Source organism: Botrytis deweyae (genome assembly GCF_014898535.1).
Source record: "Botrytis deweyae strain B1 chromosome Unknown BDEW_007, whole genome shotgun sequence".
In the NCBI taxonomy this organism is placed as follows: Eukaryota; Fungi; Ascomycota; class Leotiomycetes; order Helotiales; family Sclerotiniaceae; genus Botrytis; species Botrytis deweyae.
In genome coordinates this window covers 656,880-677,394 of record NW_024066214.1, presented here as the reverse complement: position 1 = coordinate 677,394, position 20,515 = coordinate 656,880, and the positions used below count along the sequence as shown (strand labels likewise).

Sequence of the window (20,515 nt, the reverse complement as noted above, 5' to 3'; positions counted from 1 at the left end):
GAATTTCTCGTCAGAAAGTGTGAAAAGCCGCGAGCTTGTAGAGAATCCGAGGAGTGGTAGTCATGGCCCAATTCTAAACGAATTAGTCAACGTACGATCACTCCGAGAGATCAACAACTACAAAACATAACATGAAATCAACTTAGGTAGTCTTTGCTTACTGAAATTGAGTCCTACAGCTAGTATCGAAAACAAATCCATATTGAGCATCCATGGTATAATGAGGAATAAAAATGTATACTGTTGTCTTCACTGACCCTCGTAGTTCTCGGTCCGGTTCGATAGATTAAAGTCGAAGCCACCTATCGTCTCCCTTCATTCATACAATACAAATGCACCCGAAGCTTATTGAGTCCATCAACCGTGCCATAACAATGATCATTGAATTAGACCAATAACGCCAAATGGTTCATTCGTGTACAGACCCGCTTTTCCATTGCCAAAGTAAGGGGGCTAGTTGTGTCAACAACGAACAAATCAACAATGAAGGACAACCTTTCTAGACAGGTGATTGAGACCACCCAAATATGAGCCGAATCCAAAATCTCGTAGGAGATATTGACTGGCCAAAGCCCAAATTATTTTGCCGTCAAATTATTCCTCCATATCTTCCACTCCCTCTTCTTCTTGTTTCTCTTCCACCAAGTCTTCATCACCAGACTCGACACCCCATTCTCGCTGCCTTATCGAGCCCGGTGCTCGTAGACTATGCTTCTGCACATAAAGACTAACTTCTTCCCCTTCTCCAGCATCACTACTATGCCACTTCACCAGACCATTACGCTCTGTGACTTCAATACCCGCTTCTTCAACATCTTCATACAAGTGAATATACTCCCGATTGACGATTTTCTTCAACCCGTTCGTCGCATCTTCAACGGTTGAGAAGACGCCTTCCACAGCTGTATGATCGCCTCCAAAGGAAGTTTCATGCAAAACAACATAGACATATTGCTTGGGTGGGGCATCCGACTTCTTGGCGCGCTTTGTCTCTTGCTCAGCGGAAGGTGTGTTTCTAGAGCTAGAAGCCCTTTTGGAAGAAAGTGTACTGCTAGACATGACTATGGCTGTATACTCGATTGACGGCGGAGTTGATATTATGCTTCAGTCGGAGAGGGTACCATCAAAGTTTGCAATATTTATCTGGGATGCTCATTGATGCACGGGCCAAAACTTACCTGTCTCACTCAGTAGAAAGCTCATCAGGAGAAAGAAGTATTTGTGGAACGTCCTCACCGGGGATACACTTCTTTGCCAAAATCATCATGCACAAAGTACAAAATGTTCATAATTTGCCATCCAATCAGCATGTTCGTATATCGATGTGCTACCAGATATGGTTAGCGTTAATATGCGGGGTCTCAAAAAGTACTACGAAGCTTTGAGCACAACTCAGTAAAAGTTGGGAAGATAAACAATTAATAAAATTGACTCATGAATTGACTCATTATCAACATCACATACATATTTGAAGTGAGATCTGTAGGTGAAGTTACTATAAATTATCTCAGGACTCTAATGAAAATCATCTTATTTACATTTCTCTTCTTTCTCTCACACTGAGCTCCGATTGATCCCCAACAATTTCTACTCAATTGACATATCCCTATACTCACCACCAACAGAATGACTCTCAATTCGTTGCGCCCTGGATGTCGAGCTCTGCAGAGCTTTAGCAGAGCTCAATTGCGTTCCTACAGCCATGCATCAACACCTCTCACCTCGCCCTTCGCTCCCCGTCATCTTCTCTCCATTGCAGACCTTACTCCTTCCGAACTTACTACCCTCGTTCGCTCCGCACATTCGCACAAGCTCGCACTGAAATCTGGTGCCGTTCCTACATCTCTCCTCAACTCGTTGACTGGTAAGGTAATTGCCATGCCCTTCTCTAAACGCAGCACTCGTACCCGTGTCTCTACCGAATCTGCGGTCACCACAATGGGCGGACATCCTATGTTTCTTGGTTCCGGTGACATCCAATTGGGTGTCAATGAATCATTGTACGATACCTCAGTCGTTATTTCGAGTATGACTGCAGGTATTGTAGCTAGAGTGGGACCTCATTCAGATGTTGCTGGTCTGGCAAAGTGGTCGAGTGTACCAGTCATTAATGCTTTGTCTGACGAATACCACCCCTTACAAACTATCGCCGACTACCTCACAATCCACGAAGCATTCCCCTCGCAACCTTCCAGAAGCTCGTCACAAACTACACCAACTTTGGATTTGGAGGGAATGAAGATTGCTTGGATTGGAGACTCAAATAATGTCCTCTTCGACCTTGCAATTGGAGCAATGAAATTGGGCATCAACATTTCCGTTTCATCGCCAGAGGGTTACAAAATTCCCGAGTATATGCGCAAGATTATCCAATCTGCCGCAACTACAACAGATACTCCAGGAACACTCACAGAGGTTTCTGTGCCAGAGGAAGCTATTAAAAATGCAGATGTATTGGTGACTGATACATGGATATCTATGGGTCAAGAAGAAGAGTCAGCAAAGAGATTGAAGGCATTTGCAGGTTACCAAATCACAGAGGAAATGGCAAAACGAGGCGGTGCTAAGGAAGGATGGAAATTCATGCATTGTCTACCCAGACATCAAGATGAAGTCAACGATGCAGTATTTTACGGCCCCAGAAGCTTAGTCTTCCCAGAGGCCGAAAACAGAGTTTATTCTGCTATTAGTAAGTCTACATATCACCTTTACTTTATAAATTCCGTACTAATCAAGCATAGCTGCTCTGGAAGCATTCGTAGTCAACAAGGGTAAAATCGTATGAAGGCATTTGAGTTAGCATATATACCAAGGCGCTATCTGGAGTACAAAATCAATGGTAATTTAGGAATCACAGAGTCATATTATGATCCATGGCTCTTGTTTGAAAGTAATTATTTGATCTCATAATTATGCTACTCGCACTTAACTCTCCCGAAGTCCAGACCACAAAAACCATCTAGGTCACATCAAAATAGAGCACAAAATCCACCACCCGGGAATGAACTCGGCCATTCCTGGGGACTACTTTATTACCAGTGACAAACTCCATAGTAACCACCACATAAGTTCTAGTCAATCGAACAAATTCCACCACCATTCACCAAATAGGACTCTGCATCCAGCAAGTGCTCCGTTCCTAATAATTCATTTTTCAATCCCTCATCCCCCACCTGCACCAATCAGTACTATACTCGTCCAATGAAGCCATAGGTGAGGAAAATCGTTTAGTAGAGGCGTTGTGCCATTGTGTCTTGCAAATCTCTGACCCGAGACAAACACACTGGCATTTTTCTAGCCTGTATCCGAGGGATTCAGCCCTCCGGTTGAGATATTTCCAAATTGTGATTCGATATGCTGCGATAATCGAACTTGATTGGAAACTTCAGAGTTCCGTCGAGGCGATGTAGTTTCGTATGGGGAAGCCAGTGTTTGTGTTACCATCTTTGATGAGTGTGTTTCAAGTCGGTATTTTCAGATGAAAATGGTGTTGCGAGTAGATATAGAAGTCCGTCAAATGAACACCCGTTCTGGTACACTACCTTGGGGTTGCCTGTTTCTCAATTGACCCAGGATAGTTGATTCATAATAGGTGTAAGTCCCTACAGAACTCACTATCAATTGTTGGAAATCCTTGCAAGACCCTCCTGACATTAGTTTCTACAATTTCCTCTGTTTCCAAGGCCCTGATAGCACTAGGACTGTAGCCTTCATTCGATCTTTTCAAATATTCATCATACACATCATCATACACCTCAGAATGGTAGCGCTCTACGAAAGCATTCACTTCCTCTGTGAGTGTGGTAGGCCGTGTCACCATCTCTGCTCTCCATTTGTCAACCGCTCGTTGATAGCTTTGATGGGCTTCTGCATCGTCCTCCTCAGTCTCGTAGTCTCCCAGGAGCTCGGCTACATTGAAGTACCCATCCTTGCTCACGTCCCTATCTAGGAGTTCGCTCAAGGAGCAATACTCTGCATCGTCTTCGCTGATCCCAAATCGCCAATTCCACGCCCCCTCAATAAATGCGGTTAGCTGATAGCCCAACCAGACCCACGGTGCGCGGCAATGTCCACATGTGATGTCGGGCTGTCCATCCATAAAGTTTGTGTCGGCCCAGGTCCAAATGCACTGCAGATGGAAATTCTGTCCACACTGGCCCATACACCACGTCTTGGATGCATTGCCTTCGAGATTCTCGAGGCAGATTGAACAAGTTCCCTGTTCCTCGATTGACTTTGGTGGACAGAATTTACCAGTTGGCACTGGACCCATCCAATCAACATCATCTCCCACCATGCATCTGAGCTCAGCCTCCAAGAAGGCAGATTGGTGACGAAGTGGCGCTGGTAGATGCAGGAATTTCGTGAGGATCTACGATTGAGACTGTTAGCCATCGCTCATTTTTTGATACGTCAATAAATAAAAATACCTACAAAGACAATATGAACGCAGAGTATACCTCTATTGCCTTCATAGCAATTACATCTTGGTTTCTTTTTCAAGATAACGGTGTACACATTACCGCTGGTACCGAGAACAGCGAGATGTCTCAAGAACTGAACGTCATCTTTGAATCCTACACAAGCCCATTCTTGAAGACAATGCAGTTTCTGAGTTCGAGCATCCTCAAGCAAGTATTGGAATCTGATTGTAGGTTCCGAAAGAAATGGTTCAAGGCGTTTCTCTTCTACCAACACAATTCTGTCACCAATGTACGCCTGGGACATGGTGGCTGCACCTTCTTTCTCGTCGCTGGAATCCTCAAATGTGAGGTCAACAAATTTACGGTTCGCGTTGGGTTGAGAATTTTGGACAGGTAGTGCTGCGACGGCTGGAAGCACACTTGGGGCTGGTGACAACGCAGCATCACCCTCTTCTTCGTCGCTTGAATCTTCCAACGTGAGATCAATGTATGGTGTATCTCCAGGCGTCAAAGCAATTTGGTTAGATGGTGCTTCGATAGCTAGAAGTACGCTTGAAACTGGTGATGAAGTAGTCTCTGAACCCTGGTTTTCGACGGCTGAAGCTTCGTTTGATGTAGGTGATGCAGCAGCTTCTGCATTTCTGTTTTCGATGGGGACTGCTGGCGTATGGACAGAATTTTGACGTTCACTTCTGCGTCTGACCTTTCGTGGGCGTTCATCTCCACTAATGTCAGCATCATAGCCGGAGGTGTCTTCATATGAGCGTCGTTGTGAAGTAGACTCATGAGATTGATGAATGGCGCTTGCTTGAACTATATGGTTAGCTCTTGAGGGAGAGCTAACTGGAGCTGATTGAGTGATATTGGGATTGGGAGCGGTAGTGGGAGCGGGAGCACCAATATTGGCAAAAGTGCTCGAAATTTGCTCTTGCTCCTGCCTGGACATTGCGTGGCGACCAGAACGGATTCGTGATTGCCTGCTTCGAGGAGGCGCCGTTACATTCTGAGCTGGTGTATCGATGGCCATTTCTGAATCAAAATTCTCAATTGAATCAGAATCACCGACTCTAACTCTTTGAGCTCGTGGTTCTTCGTTATCCGAATCCGAATCCAGATTGCGTGAGCGCTTTCTGTTCTCTAGGAGAGGAGCTAACTAGGTATCAATATCCATTGAGGGGGTGGATAAAGAAGGGTCGCTGGCTGTGGTTGACTCGGAACTGCGACTCATTCTGGATGATTGAGAAGGCATTTTTTGTGAAGTTGAATGATTGGAGGCGAACAAAGGCGAGGGCAATTGTTAGAAGTTATATCTCAAGAGATATTAGCAACTGAGTAACAACTTCCTGAAAAAGAGATTATCAAGAGAAAACTGTGGTATTTAAAAGTATCGAAGAAAGACAATACGAAAATGTAAAATTGATTTGTAGAAGAATCTTAGTTGATCAGAAAGTTATTTGTAGACGACTTTAGATGCTGTTCAGATACTTAAAATATTGTGTGGGAGAGTAGGAGGAAAAGAAACTTATATAAGAAATCATGGGAGGCATGGTTGAGAAAATCAGTAATTCACAGTACCGCCAGCGCTAGAGGATATAATTCACTGGTTCTGGTACGATTACTTATAGATGGAACGTGGAAGACTTGATTGAAAAGTGAATATATATCGGAAGAGATGGCAGTAGAATTGCACATCCAGCCATCTCTTCCGTTGATGAATGCTATCTTATCTGTAACTTCAAGATATTCTTTCCTATGGATATTCCAAGGAATTCAATTTTGATTCAAAACTAGATCTGGGAATAGCATGGTCTTTCCTCATCGCTCAAATTGCGGGCAATTCACTTTATAGTCCTTCAATAGCATCACTTACGATTGTCAACTCCCACGTTTTCCGACTATGCTAAATTGACTTCAATATAACTATATGATAGAGTAACACATTTTGATAAGGTTGATTTCGAAATCGACTTGTCCGCAATGGCGAGATCGAAGTATTGATAGCTAACCCTTTGCGTGTTATTGGAATTACTTCTCAACAATCATGAAAAGATGAATCTCATTTTTACAATCTACAAAGCAAATTTCAATATAAACATTGCTACTGAGATGATAAACTATCCTTACTCTTCCATAAATTTGCTCTGAATCGTTTCCCCATCAAGTGAAGTTGTTAAGACAATCGGAACCAGCACAATGCTCAACTGCGGCCCGTAAATACTTTCACCGATATCCAACTATCAAGGACCCCAAAGGAGTTCAAATTATAACCAGAAAAAGAAAACTTCACTGGCATTTTCAAATACTGTTTTCCGGGTGTGTGCGATGCTTTCCAGATACATAATCTGAGGTATTGTTCCCATCTTTCCAGGAGGCGCCACTGCAACGGGCGATCAGAATAGAACTCAGAAACGAACAGAAAACTGATTACACAAGTTGGAGCCAGTCACTATTTTAGTAGGGTATTGATATCTCATCAACATTCTACAATGTTTAAAGGGTATGTTTCAATTTAGGTATTGGATGGCATTGTTGAGATCTAGGTACCCCTAAGATTCCTTTCAATTTATGAAGCCAGTAGAATTATGAATGTGACTCTGAAGATACCTGTATCTGGAACGACTGATCCGCTTCTGATTTCTTCTTCAATCTCATATACATAATTTGTATTTTAGATCTATATCAAGTAAATTTCAGTACTTCAATATCAATCAGCTTGCTCAGGCAACTTCGTTATCGCCGGTAAGCTTAGAGTCAGTCTGGGACCTACATAGCGGCCATGCCTAGACAAAAGGGCCCCAAAGAATCTCCTTTATAATCAACTTGGCGATACAAATCATCGCAGTGAAACATCATCTCCTTTTTGAAGCGAACCCCTCCTTTCCTCACACCCCACCCGAACTTTTCCCGACAAGGGCGCACGAGATGCCCTCCACATCTATCAATATGCACCGTCCCAATATCAAAACCCCACTTCTCCCCTCTTCATAAATCACATCACCATCCCCGATTCCAATTTCAACCGTCGATTATCTTCTCTCAAATGTCCTCCTCGCGCTTAAGATTTGTACCTGGCAAATTATATCCTAAACAACTTACGTCTTATATTACCCGTCCATACCCAGCAGTAAATATCAGGAAGATGTCTTCAGCAGCAGCACCAGCGGAGAAGTTTGAGTGGTTGGTTGTGTTACCTGATAATGAGGGGGCGTTGGAGAGAAGAGTTAGTGTTAGACCGTGAGTTCTCCTGGGGATATGATGGGTTATGTGTGAGAAGTTACGTACGAGAAATTTCCCCGAGGTGCTTTGTTTTGAGGAACTATGCATGAGAAAGTGGTGATGTGAGCTTGAGATGTATAGGAGCTAAGAAGTTGATAGCAAGCATTTTGAAGGTTTAAAGACCGGTCTTGAGTCTGGATTCTGGAAGATGGGCGGTAAGTTTCACCATTTTCTCTTTATCTACGTCGTCCTTGAAAACGTTCCGCTGAAAAACTCCACCAGGCGCCTTTCTCTCCGAGCCTCCCACCGGTGACTCTCCTTTGAAGTTCCAAGGAAGTTGCATGATCGCTCTTGCCAGCAGCAAGGAGGAAGTCATTGAGGTATTGAAGAAGGACATTTATGCCGAAAATGATGTTTGGGATTTCAGCAAGGTATGTTTTCTATCACTATCGCAAACTTTTGTGATCGCGGGTTAAGAAGTTATGGGTTTGGGATTGATTACTGATGTGTGTGCAGATCCAAATCTATCCCTTCAAGTGTGCATTCAGGAAGGAAGCGTAAAAAGTTAAGGTTGATTTAGTTGGGCAAATCACTTATATGAGGGTTTCGATCGAGCGCGATATCATTATTTGAGCTTTCCCCAGTATTCATAACAGTTAAGATAACAGAAGAGTGTGTTAATATTTTAGTAAATGAATCGAGCCATCATCAAATTTGCTTCATGCCCTCTAGTAAAGGAACTGTGTGAGCATCACTCTTGAATGTTCCGGACAAATTTAGCTTCTTTTTGAATAATCACGACTATTACGGATGGATAGTCGGGCGACTGACAAAAGATATAACATGGAGCCAGTGTCCAGAACGAAGAAGCAATGACGATGTATGAATGCTAGTAGGAAGATTAGGATATCCCCAAGGTAATTTTGAGATAACACAAAATGGAAGAAAATTAGTCGCAAAGGGTGCCAGCGAGATGGATGAATTGACGACTTGTGAGATGATGGAACAGATTTGGAAGAAGTGAATGTTGTGCAGGATATGGGTGGGAGTAGAAATAACATGGAGTGCCGACACATTAGTAGTAGTTAGCGAGGGCTTGTAGACAAAGATTGCAAAACACCACGAGACGACATTGCGGATTGCTGGTGCAGTGTACTCATACAGAAGACTTAAAATCCTGTTTGAAATACTTGAATTGGATTCTTCGATCTGTTTCTCCAAAGCACATGTCTTGGAAGCCTCGAATGAGGCTCGTTTGATATCATTCTTTGACATCTCAGTCCACCTTCATCATACATAATCACGGCGTGTTCATGCACTCGGCAGTATAGATGGAACCAAGTTTTTTATCTTTCGGAAGAATTCATGAATGCTTGCTTATTTATGGAAGCTACCCTACCAGCCCAATATTGCACCGAGGGAATATAAACCGTGGCCATGCATTTGAAAGTACGGAGAGAAAAGGTGAGATAGATATTTAATCGAAGAGACCGAAACCCATATCCTCGTCTGACTCCTCCTTGGCTATTGAAATAGTTAGTATATGAACTCTCCAAAATGCGCGCGGTTGTAGGAATTATCGTACCCTCTTCTTTCTCTTCCTTCTTCTCCTCAGCTGGGGCAGAGGCGTCACCGCTGGCAGCGGCACCAGCAGCAGCTGGAGCGGCTCCACCACCGGATCCGACGTTCAACAAAAGGTCCTTAACATCCTTTCCCTCGAGAGCCTATTAATTCCAACAATCAGCACTGCCCATAGTTGCTCATTCCTCAACTCAGTTGTGTGAATTTCAATCGCATACCTTGGCGAACAATGAGGTCCAGATTGGCTCAACATCTTCAATACCGGCGGCCTTGATGAGGGTTTGCAATTTGTCGGCCTGTTAATATCTAGTCAGTCACTTATCCACCCAATCGAGTATTCTCGTTTCTCAATCTCGAGAATGTAGGAATTCGTACAGTGATATCGACACCGTCATCGGCGAGGATCAACGCGGCGTAAGAGCTGGCGAGTTCTGCGTTAGACATTTTGAATATCTAGAATTGATAAATTAGCAAGAGGCGCAGTAAATGGGAATGCGACTGCGTATATGCGACGTACCGACAGATGGTTGTTTTGTCGGTAGGTTGATGTTCTTGAAGTCGTCGATGGAAAGGATTAAAAGTTTATGGTGGGAGAGTTTTGGGAAATTCGAAAGTGTGCGTGACTAATATCTTGTCAGGGTTTAATTGGGCAGCAAGCGATAATTTACGGGGAGCCACTTTAACCAATGAAATGCACATGCAACTTATTATTATCTAATCATCTTCTCTCTTTCATTTCTACCAATTCTCACATTTCCAACATAAAATAACAAAATACATAGGTACTGGGAGACTGGGTAGGTAGGTATTCAATACTTAAATAAATACTCTTCCATCAATCATCATGATGTCTCACTGTTGGCTCACCTTCGTCGTCGCTTGCCAAGGCACTGTGATATGGTGTTTGTACAGAGAATCACAACATCTCTCGACGGTAGGTGTATGTAAGGTACACATGACATGCGATTTGACCTTGTTGCTATCGCTGGTTTCACAAGCAAAAAATCGGTATCAGAATTGGTTCACCGTAAATGCAAGGCTGAGATTCTCTTTGTGGAACTTGCCCCGCCTTCCAACCCATCCAATAAGGGAAATATTATGACATAGCCAGTAGCTCTTTACTAAGAAACAGCCTATTGGGATCAACAATATTCTATCGATTTCTAACTTACTGATTCATCAATAGCGAATGATAGTAATAAGCTCAAACTATATCATCAGTACTTCGATTATTTGCAACTTTCAAAAACACGAATCAAACGATTAAAGTCTTCCAACAAGATACAAGCAAGCCATCAAAGTCCAGACCTCAACTCACCCAACAACATTCATCATGACTGATACCCCATCCCATCCGCTACCCCTTGATCCTCGCGAGCAGCCTATATTGGAAGCGCTCACTTCAATACGGGACGAATTGACTCTTCTAAAGCAAGATAGAACAACGTATATCAAGGCTGCAGATGTACTTGTCCTGCAAGGCAAAGTAGTTGAACAAGTTAAACTTCTGAATGAGATAAGAGCCGATAAGCCTGATGAGCAAAACCGAGGTTAGTGGTGAGAGGTGGAAGGTTGACATATAATGCAGATACTGATCGAGAACCTTACAGTGGATCGCGTGTTGGATGGATGTTTCCAACTGCTCTCCCTATTCTTCATGACCATTGGCAAAACCAACGAAGCACCCGCAGCCTATTCCCTCACATCCACGATCAAGCGCCTACTCGATCACCTTACCGAAGTCGATCTGTATTGCGAGAAGGACTTAGCACACGTTGCACAGACTCTTGAGAGGCTAGGAGGCATTGTAAAGAATGCTAAGCCGTCTTACTCCCCCTTCCTTCTTACTCTTCTCGGTAACAGAATCGATGTCTGCCAGCGATCATTGAAGAAATTGAGTAAACGACTGGAGCGAATTGGTGCAGACTTGTTACCCATTCACGAAAAGATCATATCGATATTGAGATCAATATCATTGGCAAATACCAGGGCTAAGGTGAGATAATTGTTATGATGGATCCCCTCTTCGACTTGAGTGAGAAATCATATGAGCGCCATGCTGATTGTGACCTGGGAATTAGTTTTCGACAACAGAAGTGACGAAGCTGCAAAATCAAATAAAAGAGATTGATTCTCAAAGAGTTGATGGAAAGTTTGTAACAGCCTCTGGGGAAACACCTCCAGGAAATGATGAAGTTTGTGAATATCTAGAAAGGTGTTTGAAGTGGGCGGAATCTGTGCTGGAAAGGTTGGTTTTTAGATATATTCTCAACCCACAGTTCACTGACGATCAATCAGAAAGGGACAATTTCCAGAAGCCTTTCAAGGAACATATTCCGTTCTAGTTGAGATTCGAAACAAACTTGAGAAGCTATCTTTGACTCAAGCCTGGTCATTGAGGGAAACTGATTTGTACGACTTCCAGCGACAATTGGACAGAATCGACGAGAGCAGAGTAGACGGTAATTTCGTTGATGCTGAAGGAAAATTTGCCGAATTATATGTCCAGCGGGTACGTACATTACACTTCTCTCTTTTTTTTTAGAAAAAAAAAAATGTAAACTAACCACATTAGACTTTACTCTATTTAATTCGTCGTAGCTATGCTTATATTTATTTTCTCATGGTGTCCTCCGAGCCAGTTTCTGAAGCACTTCTTCCGGTCTATAACCAACTTCAAACTCTGAGGCGATGTCTCATTGAAGTCAAGAATTCCGGCGGAGTCAGTTCTCCAAGAGAATTATATCCTTACAGCATGAAGGTAGGATATCCTTTAACGTTCCTATGTGCCTTGACTATGCTGATATATTACTCTAGTTGAATTCAATCGACAACATGCGTGTAGACGGCAAATTCATGGTCGGACCAGATATTCCTGAAGGCCAAGGCAGCGTCACTGATCTCCTTGCCGAATGCTTTGAGCTTAGTTATGACCTGCGTGTGGCCGCAGAGACTGAAAGTGATGCATAATAAAATAAGTATTGCTTTATTTCTGGGGAGTCTGGTGGTATGCACAGTGACTTTGACAGTCCTTGAGGCTGGGGGCGTTCTGGGTTATGATTTGGGGTAAACTTTATCAATATTTTTAGGTATGGTGAAGTCTTTGTAAGATATCTGGATCAAATACAAGGTACAGGTGCAACACCAGGGAACTTATGGGGGACCATCAGTGTATGGAAAGTCACTTATGTGCAAATATAACAAGGCGTACAATGGATCAGATTTGATTTCATATTGATGACGATACTAATAAAGTGAATTGATGTGAATTGTAATTAACGCTCGTGAAATATGAGGAGGATCTAGGGACTTCCAAGTCTTGAATGCAACTCGGGTCCTTTAACTTCTACCCCTTCTTTTCCCCCAGCCTTCGCAACGACAGAGTACTCCCATTTCTGGTGTTCCAACCACGTGATCCACCAACCCCAAGTCCCATTTGCCGCAGAGACATTTTTTCATTTCTGTGGGCTTGGATTATGGATATACGGTACCATCTCTCCCATTTCTGAGATTTACAGCGAATCTTTCGATCTTTGATGTAACCGAAATTACTCTAAGTTGCTCAAAAAGCGATAGTTGGTTTGATAGCCATCTGTAGTTAGCCCCGAGGGGGCTCAATATGAAGCTCAATAATCGCCCCCCGTTGCTTTCCAGCTCTACTGGAACCACCTGGCACAACAGAGTTTGCGTAGCAGCGCTACAAAGTCTGAAATCAAGCATGTCTTCATCCCAATGCTTCTTCCACGAAGTCCGCGATTTGTGTGACTCCATGCACTTATACCACAACTTCCAGCTTTACGAGGGTTGAAAACCATTGAAAGAACCTCATCTAGCCCTCATAACACTAACATCCTCAATCGCCCCATCTCCACTACTTTTCGCCCCTCCTTGTCCTTGTCCTTCCCCAACCATCTTCTCAATAATTTTCGCTTTTGCTACCGCCCTCTTATACCTATCATCGAAATCGCCGACCGCTTCTTCCGAATTCTCTGTCGACAAACTTTCTGCTTCCGCTAATGCATGAAATACTTTTACATGCTTTGCCAATCTTTCATTTTTGGCCAGTTCAGACAATTTGAGATTATGTGATTTCTCTCCTTCTTTTGTCTGATTCTCCTGCTTGAGCTCTGGGCTTGAGATTGTGGAGATTTTGGACTTTTGAAAAGAAGGGGTTCGGTTGGCCCATACGATGGATTTTCCGTGCAGTCGACCCATTTCGACGTATTTTTCAAATCCTTTCTCAAGTCCAAAAGTCCGCCCTTCTATGCGACCGGCGGTTATACCTTCCGAGAGCCCTTGATTGTAGCCGGTGGAATAAAATTCTTCCTCAAGGTTGAGGATATCTTCAAAAGGATCGGTAGTGGCCATTTTGATGAGTGATGTTATTTGATGCACTCCTGAGCAAATTATAGAAGCAGACGTTTGAAACTCGTATATCAAAACCCGCAATATATTACTTCGACTCGGATTTTGGCTAGAACGAAACTTTTCCTTCTGATTTAGATATGTGTTCTTGAATATTTTGAGCACTGAGACTATTTCCTGGTGAGTTTGCTTGTTAATCGTGAGGTGAAAGAAAATGCGTTCCGTTGGATTACATAAGAAGGGACCCCGCCAAAGCCTGACCTGACTCACCCTCACCCGAGTAACATTAATAAAATCCACAGCGGGGTTCTTTCTCTTGAGGTTTCTTTCCCAACACAACAATCAAAATGACGACTCCAAACATTATCCTACCCGAGAAGGGCAAGAACAACATCTTGATCACCAGTGCCTTACCATATGTGAACAATGTTCCTCATCTTGGAAATATCGTTGGTAGTGTGCTGAGCGCCGACGTATTCTCCCGTTATAGCAAGCTGAGAGATCGCCCAACCCTCTATATCTGTGGTACCGATGAGTATGGTACTGCTACGGAAGTCAAGGCTTTAGAAACAAAGCAGACTCCCAAGGAGCTCTGTGATGAATTCCACAAAAAACATAAGGATGTTTACGACTGGTTTGAGATTGGGTTTGACTACTTCGGAAGGACGACTACGGAACAGCAAACGATCATCGCACAAGATATCTTCACGAAATTACATAAGAACGGGTACTTGGAGGAGCGCACAACTACACAGCCCTACTGCGAAAAGCATCAATCTTTCCTTGCGGATCGTTTTGTTGAAGGTACTTGCCCTAAGTGTCAATACGATGATGCACGAGGTGATCAATGTGATAAATGCGGTAGTCTCCTTGACGCTTTGGAGCTTATCAATCCTGTTTGCAAGGTCGATGGTGCTACTCCAATTCCACGTGAGACGAAGCATATCTTTTTACTTCTCGACAAAGCCCAACCTGCGATTGAGGAGTGGTTTAACAAATCAAGTGAGGAAGGAGGATGGCCCAAGAATGGTATCAGTATCACGAATTCATGGCTCAAGCAAGGATTGCAAGGACGAAGTATTACTCGAGACTTGAAATGGGGAACACCAATTCCTTTGCCAGGTTATGAGAACAAGGTTCTTTACGTTTGGTTTGATGCTTGTATTGGATATCCATCTATTACTGCAAATTACACAAAGGATTGGGAGCTTTGGTGGCGCGATCCAGAGAACGTTAAGCTTTACCAATTCATGGGCAAGGATAATGTTCCATTCCACACGGTTATTTTCCCCGGATCTCAGTTGGGAACTGGAGATAAATGGACAAAACTCAACCATCTCTCCACAACTGAATATTTGAACTACGAGAACGGAAAGTTCTCCAAATCCAGAGGTGTAGGTGTTTTTGGTGACACTGCAAAGGATACTGGCGTTCCACCATCCGTATGGAGATATTACCTATTGTCGAATCGACCTGAGACTGCAGATTCGCAATTTGAGTGGGCAAACTTCATTCAATTGAATAATTCTGTCTTGCTAAACAACTTGGGTAACTTCGTCAACAGAGTTGTCAAATTTGTCAATGCAAAGATGGATGGAGTTATTCCAGAATTCTCTCCAGAATACAAGGACGAGAAGTTCGACGCCCCTGCTTTCATCGAGGAGATCAATGCTCAGTTGAAAGACTATAACAACGACATGGAAGCTGTAAAGATTCGCGTCGGTTTAGATCAGGTCATGAAGATCTCTACCAGCGGAAACAACCTTCTTCAATATCGTCTAGATAACGCCAACCTTGCCGAACACCCAGAGAGAACTCACACCGTCATCGGACTCGCTCTCAATCTTGCTTACCTCATCGCATCCATCACATCACCTTTCATGCCCTCAACATCCGAGTCCATTGTTTCTCAACTCTCCGCCCCGCTCATCTCTATCCCAGATAAATGGAACCCGGCTGTTCTCAAGAGCGGTCACAAAATCGGCAAACCAGCATACCTCTTCACACGTATTGATGAGAAGAAGGCCGATGAATGGAGAAAGCAATATGGAGGAACACAAGCTTCTAGATTAGCGGAGGAAGAAGCCCAAGCAAAGAAGAAGGCGGATAAGGCGAGAGATAAGGAGAGAAAGAAGGCCAAGAAGGAAGCGGAGAGAGCGGCTAAAGCTGCTGGAGACGCTGAGAAGAAGGAGCCAGCTGCTGGTGTTGAGACTGAAATTCCTTTGAGAGGAAAGGTTGCGGAAGAGCAAGCTCCTCCTCCTGCAGCTGCACCATAAAGAATTACCAATAGATGTTTATGAAAAGAAATATGAAGTTATATTTAGCGAGCGATTTGGTGATGGGGTGTGCAGAAAAAGGTGTGGAGTTTTTGCAGAATAGAAGAGAGAAAAAGGAAGACTCTTGGAACTTATGATATTTGCTAGCGAAGTAGGGTTTACAAATCCGGTTTTGCTTGATAGAGAGCCGAGAAGCATTGGTTCACAACAACCAATTGGGGAGAAGCAAATGAAAGAATGAAAGAAATAAAAAAGAGATTATAAATATTGTGAAGGAATTATTTTACGAGAGCACCGTGAGCAAATGTGAATCATCTTAGATTGGATTGAAAGGTGATTTTATCATTATCATACAACTCCCATCATCATGCGGGCATCATTAACTAACTTGCGAAGAAGAGATCCTTTCCTCCATAGAAGTCCCATTCCAAAACCATGCATCCGTATCTGCCATATTAAAAAAACAAGTGACTATCTCTCGCGTCGTGCGTTTGAAGCCATATCATCATTACCCATTAACGACATCACAATTTGATATTTTGCATATGTCTTAGCTCGCTTGCGAGCATAAACATCGTGTTCTTCTTGGAACAGTATTTGGGACATTTATTTCCCGCCAAACCAACTGGAAATACCGCTCTTGGCCTTGGCAGCTTCGGCCTCGACTTTGCGGTCTACTTCGTCAATCTTCTTCATGGTGGTTTGGGCAGCGTCGTTCTTGTATTGCTCGAATTTTCCTTCGGCTTTGGCGAGTTCGGCGCGGGCTTGGTTGGTCTGTGGGTGGAGAGTTAGTTGTTTGTGGGAGTGAGAGTGGGAGTAAGAAGCTGTGAGATAGTATAGGGTAAGGGGGATGGGAGGCTAGAAAGGTAGAGGTGATAGACATACAGCAGAATCAAGCTTAGCACCAGCCTCGGAACCCCATTTCTCGGCTTCCTTTTGAGCTTGTGTGGTGCGACCTGGTATCTCGGACTTTACTTTTGCGGAAGCACGGGAGAGATCACCTATTTGGGTATTCTTGTTAGTTTTTTGCTCAATGCGGAGGTACACAATGTTGTGTTGTGAGATGGAGGAGTTTGAGGGATTTGTAATTGTCGATATTTGGTGGCGATATTGGATGGAGGGGAGGGGGGTTGTGAGGCAAAATGGGAATAGGAATACATACTTTCAAATTGCTTCTCAGCAACCTTGGGACTTCCTCCGGCGCTGTACAAATAATAACCTACACCACCGGCGGCGGCAAGACCAATGTAGAGAGGAGCGCGGGAACTGCGTTGAGCCATTGTGATATGTATAGATTGATTGAGATTGAGATTGAAATTGAGAGTGTTTGTTTGTTTGTCGATTGATGAAGAAGTTTTGTTTGTAAGTAGACGAAAGTTTTATGTTCAAAGGAAGTAGAAGGAAGAAGGAAGAGAGAGGTTCTTGAAATAAGAAAAGGTAGTACGGGAGGTTTTTGTAGGTGATGGTTTGATTGGTGAATTCTTGTTTATGAAACTATTACGATGTTGCTCCTTCTTTTTCCCTTTTTCTCTTCTCTTCTTTTTCGATGATATGATGTTTCTTGGATGATGAGGGGGAAGTGTAACGTCATAGGTTAGCTATCCTGGTCAAGACTGGATGAAAGCACGGGATGAAAGCGGCGGGGGATGTGGCGGTGCTATTTGAGGGGGTCACGGGATTGTGCTTTGGTAAAGGTTATCACCCAGGTAGTCCATTTGCTTTGTTCTTGTGGGAAAAGAGGATCAATGTAATAAGATTGGTTGGAGATGTTATTTGGAATCCTTTTTACCGAGTATTTATAATAACAGATAGAGAATGGTTAATAGGTGGCTATCAAAGTCGATATGAACAATTGAATACATCCAAATGAAGATATACCTACTAGGTAGGTATTTATATGTTTCATTCGTATGTCTTTCCAACAAAAGCAGCATTCAATCTCAAGCCACTTTCCCGTTCGTCTCACTCGTCAACCATGGAAGATCTGTACCGGGATCAGATACAGATACAGATACCAGGATGCCAGAGTGAAGTATCCTAGCGCGTCATCAAAACGGGGGGCGCGCAAGTATCAAAGCTACTTATTAGCAGTCAGCACCAATGATTTCTCCCAATCCGTTCACCAGTTCTCCCATCTTCCTCAATTGATCCAGACTGAGTCTAACTGCTTAGATAGGTAGCTAGACTGGATAGGGAGGGTAGGTAGTTGGTAGTTACCTGATACACACTTGCTCCGTACATGGTTTTTGGACATTCAATCGAACATCGATCATTCCAACAAAATAAACTTGGAACAGACGTGCAACAAAATTCCATTCACAACTCTCTTTTATTGGACATTAATCAAGGAATTCCTGGGGGGGATTTGCTTTCATTACACAGTGACCCATTTGATAGCTTGGCCGGGCTATCAGCAATCTAGATTTTAGGTTCTCAATACGAGCATCTTTAACCAAAACAAGACCAGCTTCGATTTTATTTATTTCTAATTTCAGGGAGAGGAAGACGACCAAACATCCAGCCAGCCAGCCAGCCAACAGAAGCGCAACTCAATTCAACGGCTATGCAGTTCTCGTGAAATCGAGAGAATGTCCATTTTTCAATCCAAGAATAAGAGACCTCAACCACTGACTGATGCTGATTATGATCATGAAATCGGATTAGTGGATCATGCAGATCCAAATGCGGTTCAAAGTCGAAGTCGGAGTCGGAGTCGTTCAAGAAGAGGCCAGGTCAAGATTGATGATCTGCCAGCGATAATTGTAACAGATTCATCGTCGAGGGATCGAGCTGATGAGCCATTGAGGAGAAAGAGGTCTTTGAGAGCGGAGTTGACAAGGAGGAAATGGAAGAAATATAGGGACGCGCATGTTGCCGCAGATGAAATTGAAGATAGTCCTGTTAAAGTCAACTCGATGGTGTATGCGATTATTTGATACCATTCGTGTGTGCAATTTACTAACTCCACCTTTGCAGAACCATACCTCCAGAAGTCTATGATGCCGTTGATGAAGAAAATCGGGGCCGAACTCGAAGAAGAACAAAAGCTCAACAGGAACGGGACAAACTGCCTTACGAGATTGATATCTTATATGAGAACGAACGAGGGTTGATTCTATGTGGATTGCATATGTTTTCTGGTCAAGCATTGGGGATTCTGGATGCCGCGCCTTGGACCAAGATTACGAATAAGCCCAGCTTGACAGATACTTCGAATGCACAAGTACCGGATCCAAGTTGGGAATGGGCGTGGCCGGAGTGGATTGTCAATCATGATGACGGGGTAAGCATATCTACAACTTCGGGATTTGGATCACCAGGCTAGAATTTGGACTTGATCGCCAACTATCTATGGCTGTGCTATTTGGAATACATACTAACTGTCGATGTGAATTAGGTCGATGATGAAGGGTGGGAATATTCTTTCGCTTTCTCCAAGAAATGGTCATGGCATAATGCCAAATGGTATAGCTCATTTGTTCGAAGAAGAGTATGGATTCGAAAACGAGTCAAAAAGGGTCATATGCCACTACATGCTCACATGCTCAATGATGATTATTTTACTATACATCCAGTGAGTACTCTATTATTATCCATTATCGTCATTAGATTGAACACGAAATCCAAGATTTCCTCCAATTATGATTTTCAGCAATACTGATTTAGTTTACCAGCCCCGTAGCAGAAGTCGCGCAACAACTCTTACAGGCCCCCATGCTTTGGAGGCAGATGGTCGAAGTCGGAATAGTTTAGCAGCCTCTAGCCGCAATTACGAAACCGAGTGGAAGGTCGAGGAAATAAGTAATATTGCAACTCTAATGAAAGTGCTCCGAATTTGTCGAATCGATAGAGAGAAAATGGAAGCAGTGAAGAGTTTTATCAAACACGGGGGTGAGGAATTGCATTATCTAACAAAGCCAGAACACATGCATGAGATTATGAATATGTTCATCTTTCAGGCGAGTAGACGGATTTTGCTGGCGAGATTGATGAAGGAATTTGAGGAATCGGGTGGGGAGGTTGAGGAGGGTAATAAAGGGGAAGGGGACGAGATCGAGGGCGACAGTGCGAGTACAAAACAAAGACAACGTGCCAAGAACCTGGAAGCAGCACTTAAAGCTGCAGACGAAGAAGTCAAAAGATTGGAATATTGGAGTGATGTTCGACGTATGGCCGAGAAAGGAGAAACGATTGGGGCAGTGGATGATGAAAAAGGATGGGATGGGAATTGGGAAGGCTTGGATGGGAGTGGACCCAAAGATGCGAAATTTGATGGGAAGGTTATGGAAGGGGAGGAGGGGGATGAGGGGGGGAGCATTGGTGGGAAAGAAAATGAGAATATTGATAAGAGAGACAAGGGCAAGGAACGCGCTCAAGATTGAACGGGTTCTCTTAATACATGTCGGAAGTGATGAATGGGTTTATATACATATGAATGGTTCAGTCGGACACACGAAATGACGGATCGATGGGTCTCGGGAATGGCGTTTCTATCTCTTCGATACCTTTGAGTGGAATTCGAAAGAAGGTGCATAGCGTTTTGGGTTTTAGACTGGATTGTATAATTTAAGGTTGTTGGGCTGGGTAGTATTGAATACCTACTAAGTAATTCGATACTTTTGGAACTGAAGCAAATGGGAGTCTCAAGGGGAG

At 43.4% G+C, this 20,515-nt stretch overlaps 10 protein-coding genes across 10 annotated transcripts; 5 read left to right on the top strand and 5 right to left on the bottom strand.

Annotated features, from left to right (window-relative positions):
* Positions 1 to 594: 594 nt before the first annotated feature.
* Positions 595 to 1,059, bottom strand: EAE98_003912 (uncharacterized protein; the record flags this gene model as incomplete). The annotated part of the gene is made up of 1 exon (XM_038951532.1): positions 595 to 1,059. The coding sequence occupies one exon, from the start codon at positions 1,057 to 1,059 to the stop codon at positions 595 to 597; it is 465 nt and encodes a 154-aa protein (XP_038812005.1).
* Positions 1,060 to 1,436: 377 nt separating this feature from the next.
* EAE98_003911 (uncharacterized protein) lies at positions 1,437 to 2,871 on the top strand. The gene is made up of 2 exons (XM_038951531.1): positions 1,437 to 2,689; positions 2,742 to 2,871. Exons 1-2 carry the CDS (start codon positions 1,627 to 1,629, stop codon positions 2,783 to 2,785), a joined length of 1,107 nt encoding a protein of 368 aa, XP_038812004.1. The 5' UTR covers positions 1,437 to 1,626; the 3' UTR covers positions 2,786 to 2,871.
* A 712-nt stretch (positions 2,872 to 3,583) lies between these two features.
* Positions 3,584 to 5,673, bottom strand: EAE98_003910 (uncharacterized protein; the record flags this gene model as incomplete). Its single annotated transcript, XM_038951530.1, has 3 exons — positions 3,584 to 4,372; positions 4,435 to 5,573; positions 5,643 to 5,673. The coding sequence occupies 3 exons, from the start codon at positions 5,671 to 5,673 to the stop codon at positions 3,584 to 3,586; spliced, it is 1,959 nt and encodes a 652-aa protein (XP_038812003.1).
* Positions 5,674 to 7,464: 1,791 nt separating this feature from the next.
* On the top strand, positions 7,465 to 8,375 carry EAE98_003909 (uncharacterized protein; the record flags this gene model as incomplete). The annotated part of the gene is made up of 4 exons (XM_038951529.1): positions 7,465 to 7,658; positions 7,800 to 7,855; positions 7,923 to 8,071; positions 8,157 to 8,375. 4 exons carry the CDS (start codon positions 7,465 to 7,467, stop codon positions 8,199 to 8,201), a joined length of 444 nt encoding a protein of 147 aa, XP_038812002.1. The 3' UTR covers positions 8,202 to 8,375.
* Positions 8,376 to 8,843: 468 nt separating this feature from the next.
* Positions 8,844 to 9,798, bottom strand: EAE98_003908 (uncharacterized protein). The gene is made up of 5 exons (XM_038951528.1): positions 9,739 to 9,798; positions 9,597 to 9,674; positions 9,440 to 9,517; positions 9,226 to 9,364; positions 8,844 to 9,164 (listed from the first exon to the last, which is right to left on the bottom strand). The coding sequence occupies exons 2-5, from the start codon at positions 9,663 to 9,665 to the stop codon at positions 9,118 to 9,120; spliced, it is 333 nt and encodes a 110-aa protein (XP_038812001.1). The 5' UTR covers positions 9,666 to 9,674; positions 9,739 to 9,798; the 3' UTR covers positions 8,844 to 9,117.
* A 448-nt stretch (positions 9,799 to 10,246) lies between these two features.
* On the top strand, positions 10,247 to 12,461 carry EAE98_003907 (uncharacterized protein). The gene is made up of 6 exons (XM_038951527.1): positions 10,247 to 10,771; positions 10,832 to 11,217; positions 11,303 to 11,469; positions 11,520 to 11,733; positions 11,797 to 11,982; positions 12,039 to 12,461. Exons 1-6 carry the CDS (start codon positions 10,555 to 10,557, stop codon positions 12,189 to 12,191), a joined length of 1,323 nt encoding a protein of 440 aa, XP_038812000.1. The 5' UTR covers positions 10,247 to 10,554; the 3' UTR covers positions 12,192 to 12,461.
* Positions 12,462 to 13,046: 585 nt separating this feature from the next.
* EAE98_003906 (uncharacterized protein) lies at positions 13,047 to 13,589 on the bottom strand (the record flags this gene model as incomplete). Its single annotated transcript, XM_038951526.1, has 1 exon — positions 13,047 to 13,589. The coding sequence occupies one exon, from the start codon at positions 13,587 to 13,589 to the stop codon at positions 13,047 to 13,049; it is 543 nt and encodes a 180-aa protein (XP_038811999.1).
* A 344-nt stretch (positions 13,590 to 13,933) lies between these two features.
* Positions 13,934 to 15,862, top strand: EAE98_003905 (uncharacterized protein; the record flags this gene model as incomplete). The annotated part of the gene is made up of 1 exon (XM_038951525.1): positions 13,934 to 15,862. The coding sequence occupies one exon, from the start codon at positions 13,934 to 13,936 to the stop codon at positions 15,860 to 15,862; it is 1,929 nt and encodes a 642-aa protein (XP_038811998.1).
* Positions 15,863 to 16,468: 606 nt separating this feature from the next.
* On the bottom strand, positions 16,469 to 17,142 carry EAE98_003904 (uncharacterized protein; the record flags this gene model as incomplete). The annotated part of the gene is made up of 3 exons (XM_038951524.1): positions 16,469 to 16,636; positions 16,748 to 16,863; positions 17,025 to 17,142. The coding sequence occupies 3 exons, from the start codon at positions 17,140 to 17,142 to the stop codon at positions 16,469 to 16,471; spliced, it is 402 nt and encodes a 133-aa protein (XP_038811997.1).
* A 1,308-nt stretch (positions 17,143 to 18,450) lies between these two features.
* On the top strand, positions 18,451 to 20,244 carry EAE98_003903 (uncharacterized protein; the record flags this gene model as incomplete). Its single annotated transcript, XM_038951523.1, has 4 exons — positions 18,451 to 18,782; positions 18,839 to 19,145; positions 19,260 to 19,436; positions 19,537 to 20,244. The coding sequence occupies 4 exons, from the start codon at positions 18,451 to 18,453 to the stop codon at positions 20,242 to 20,244; spliced, it is 1,524 nt and encodes a 507-aa protein (XP_038811996.1).
* Positions 20,245 to 20,515: the final 271 nt, after the last annotated feature.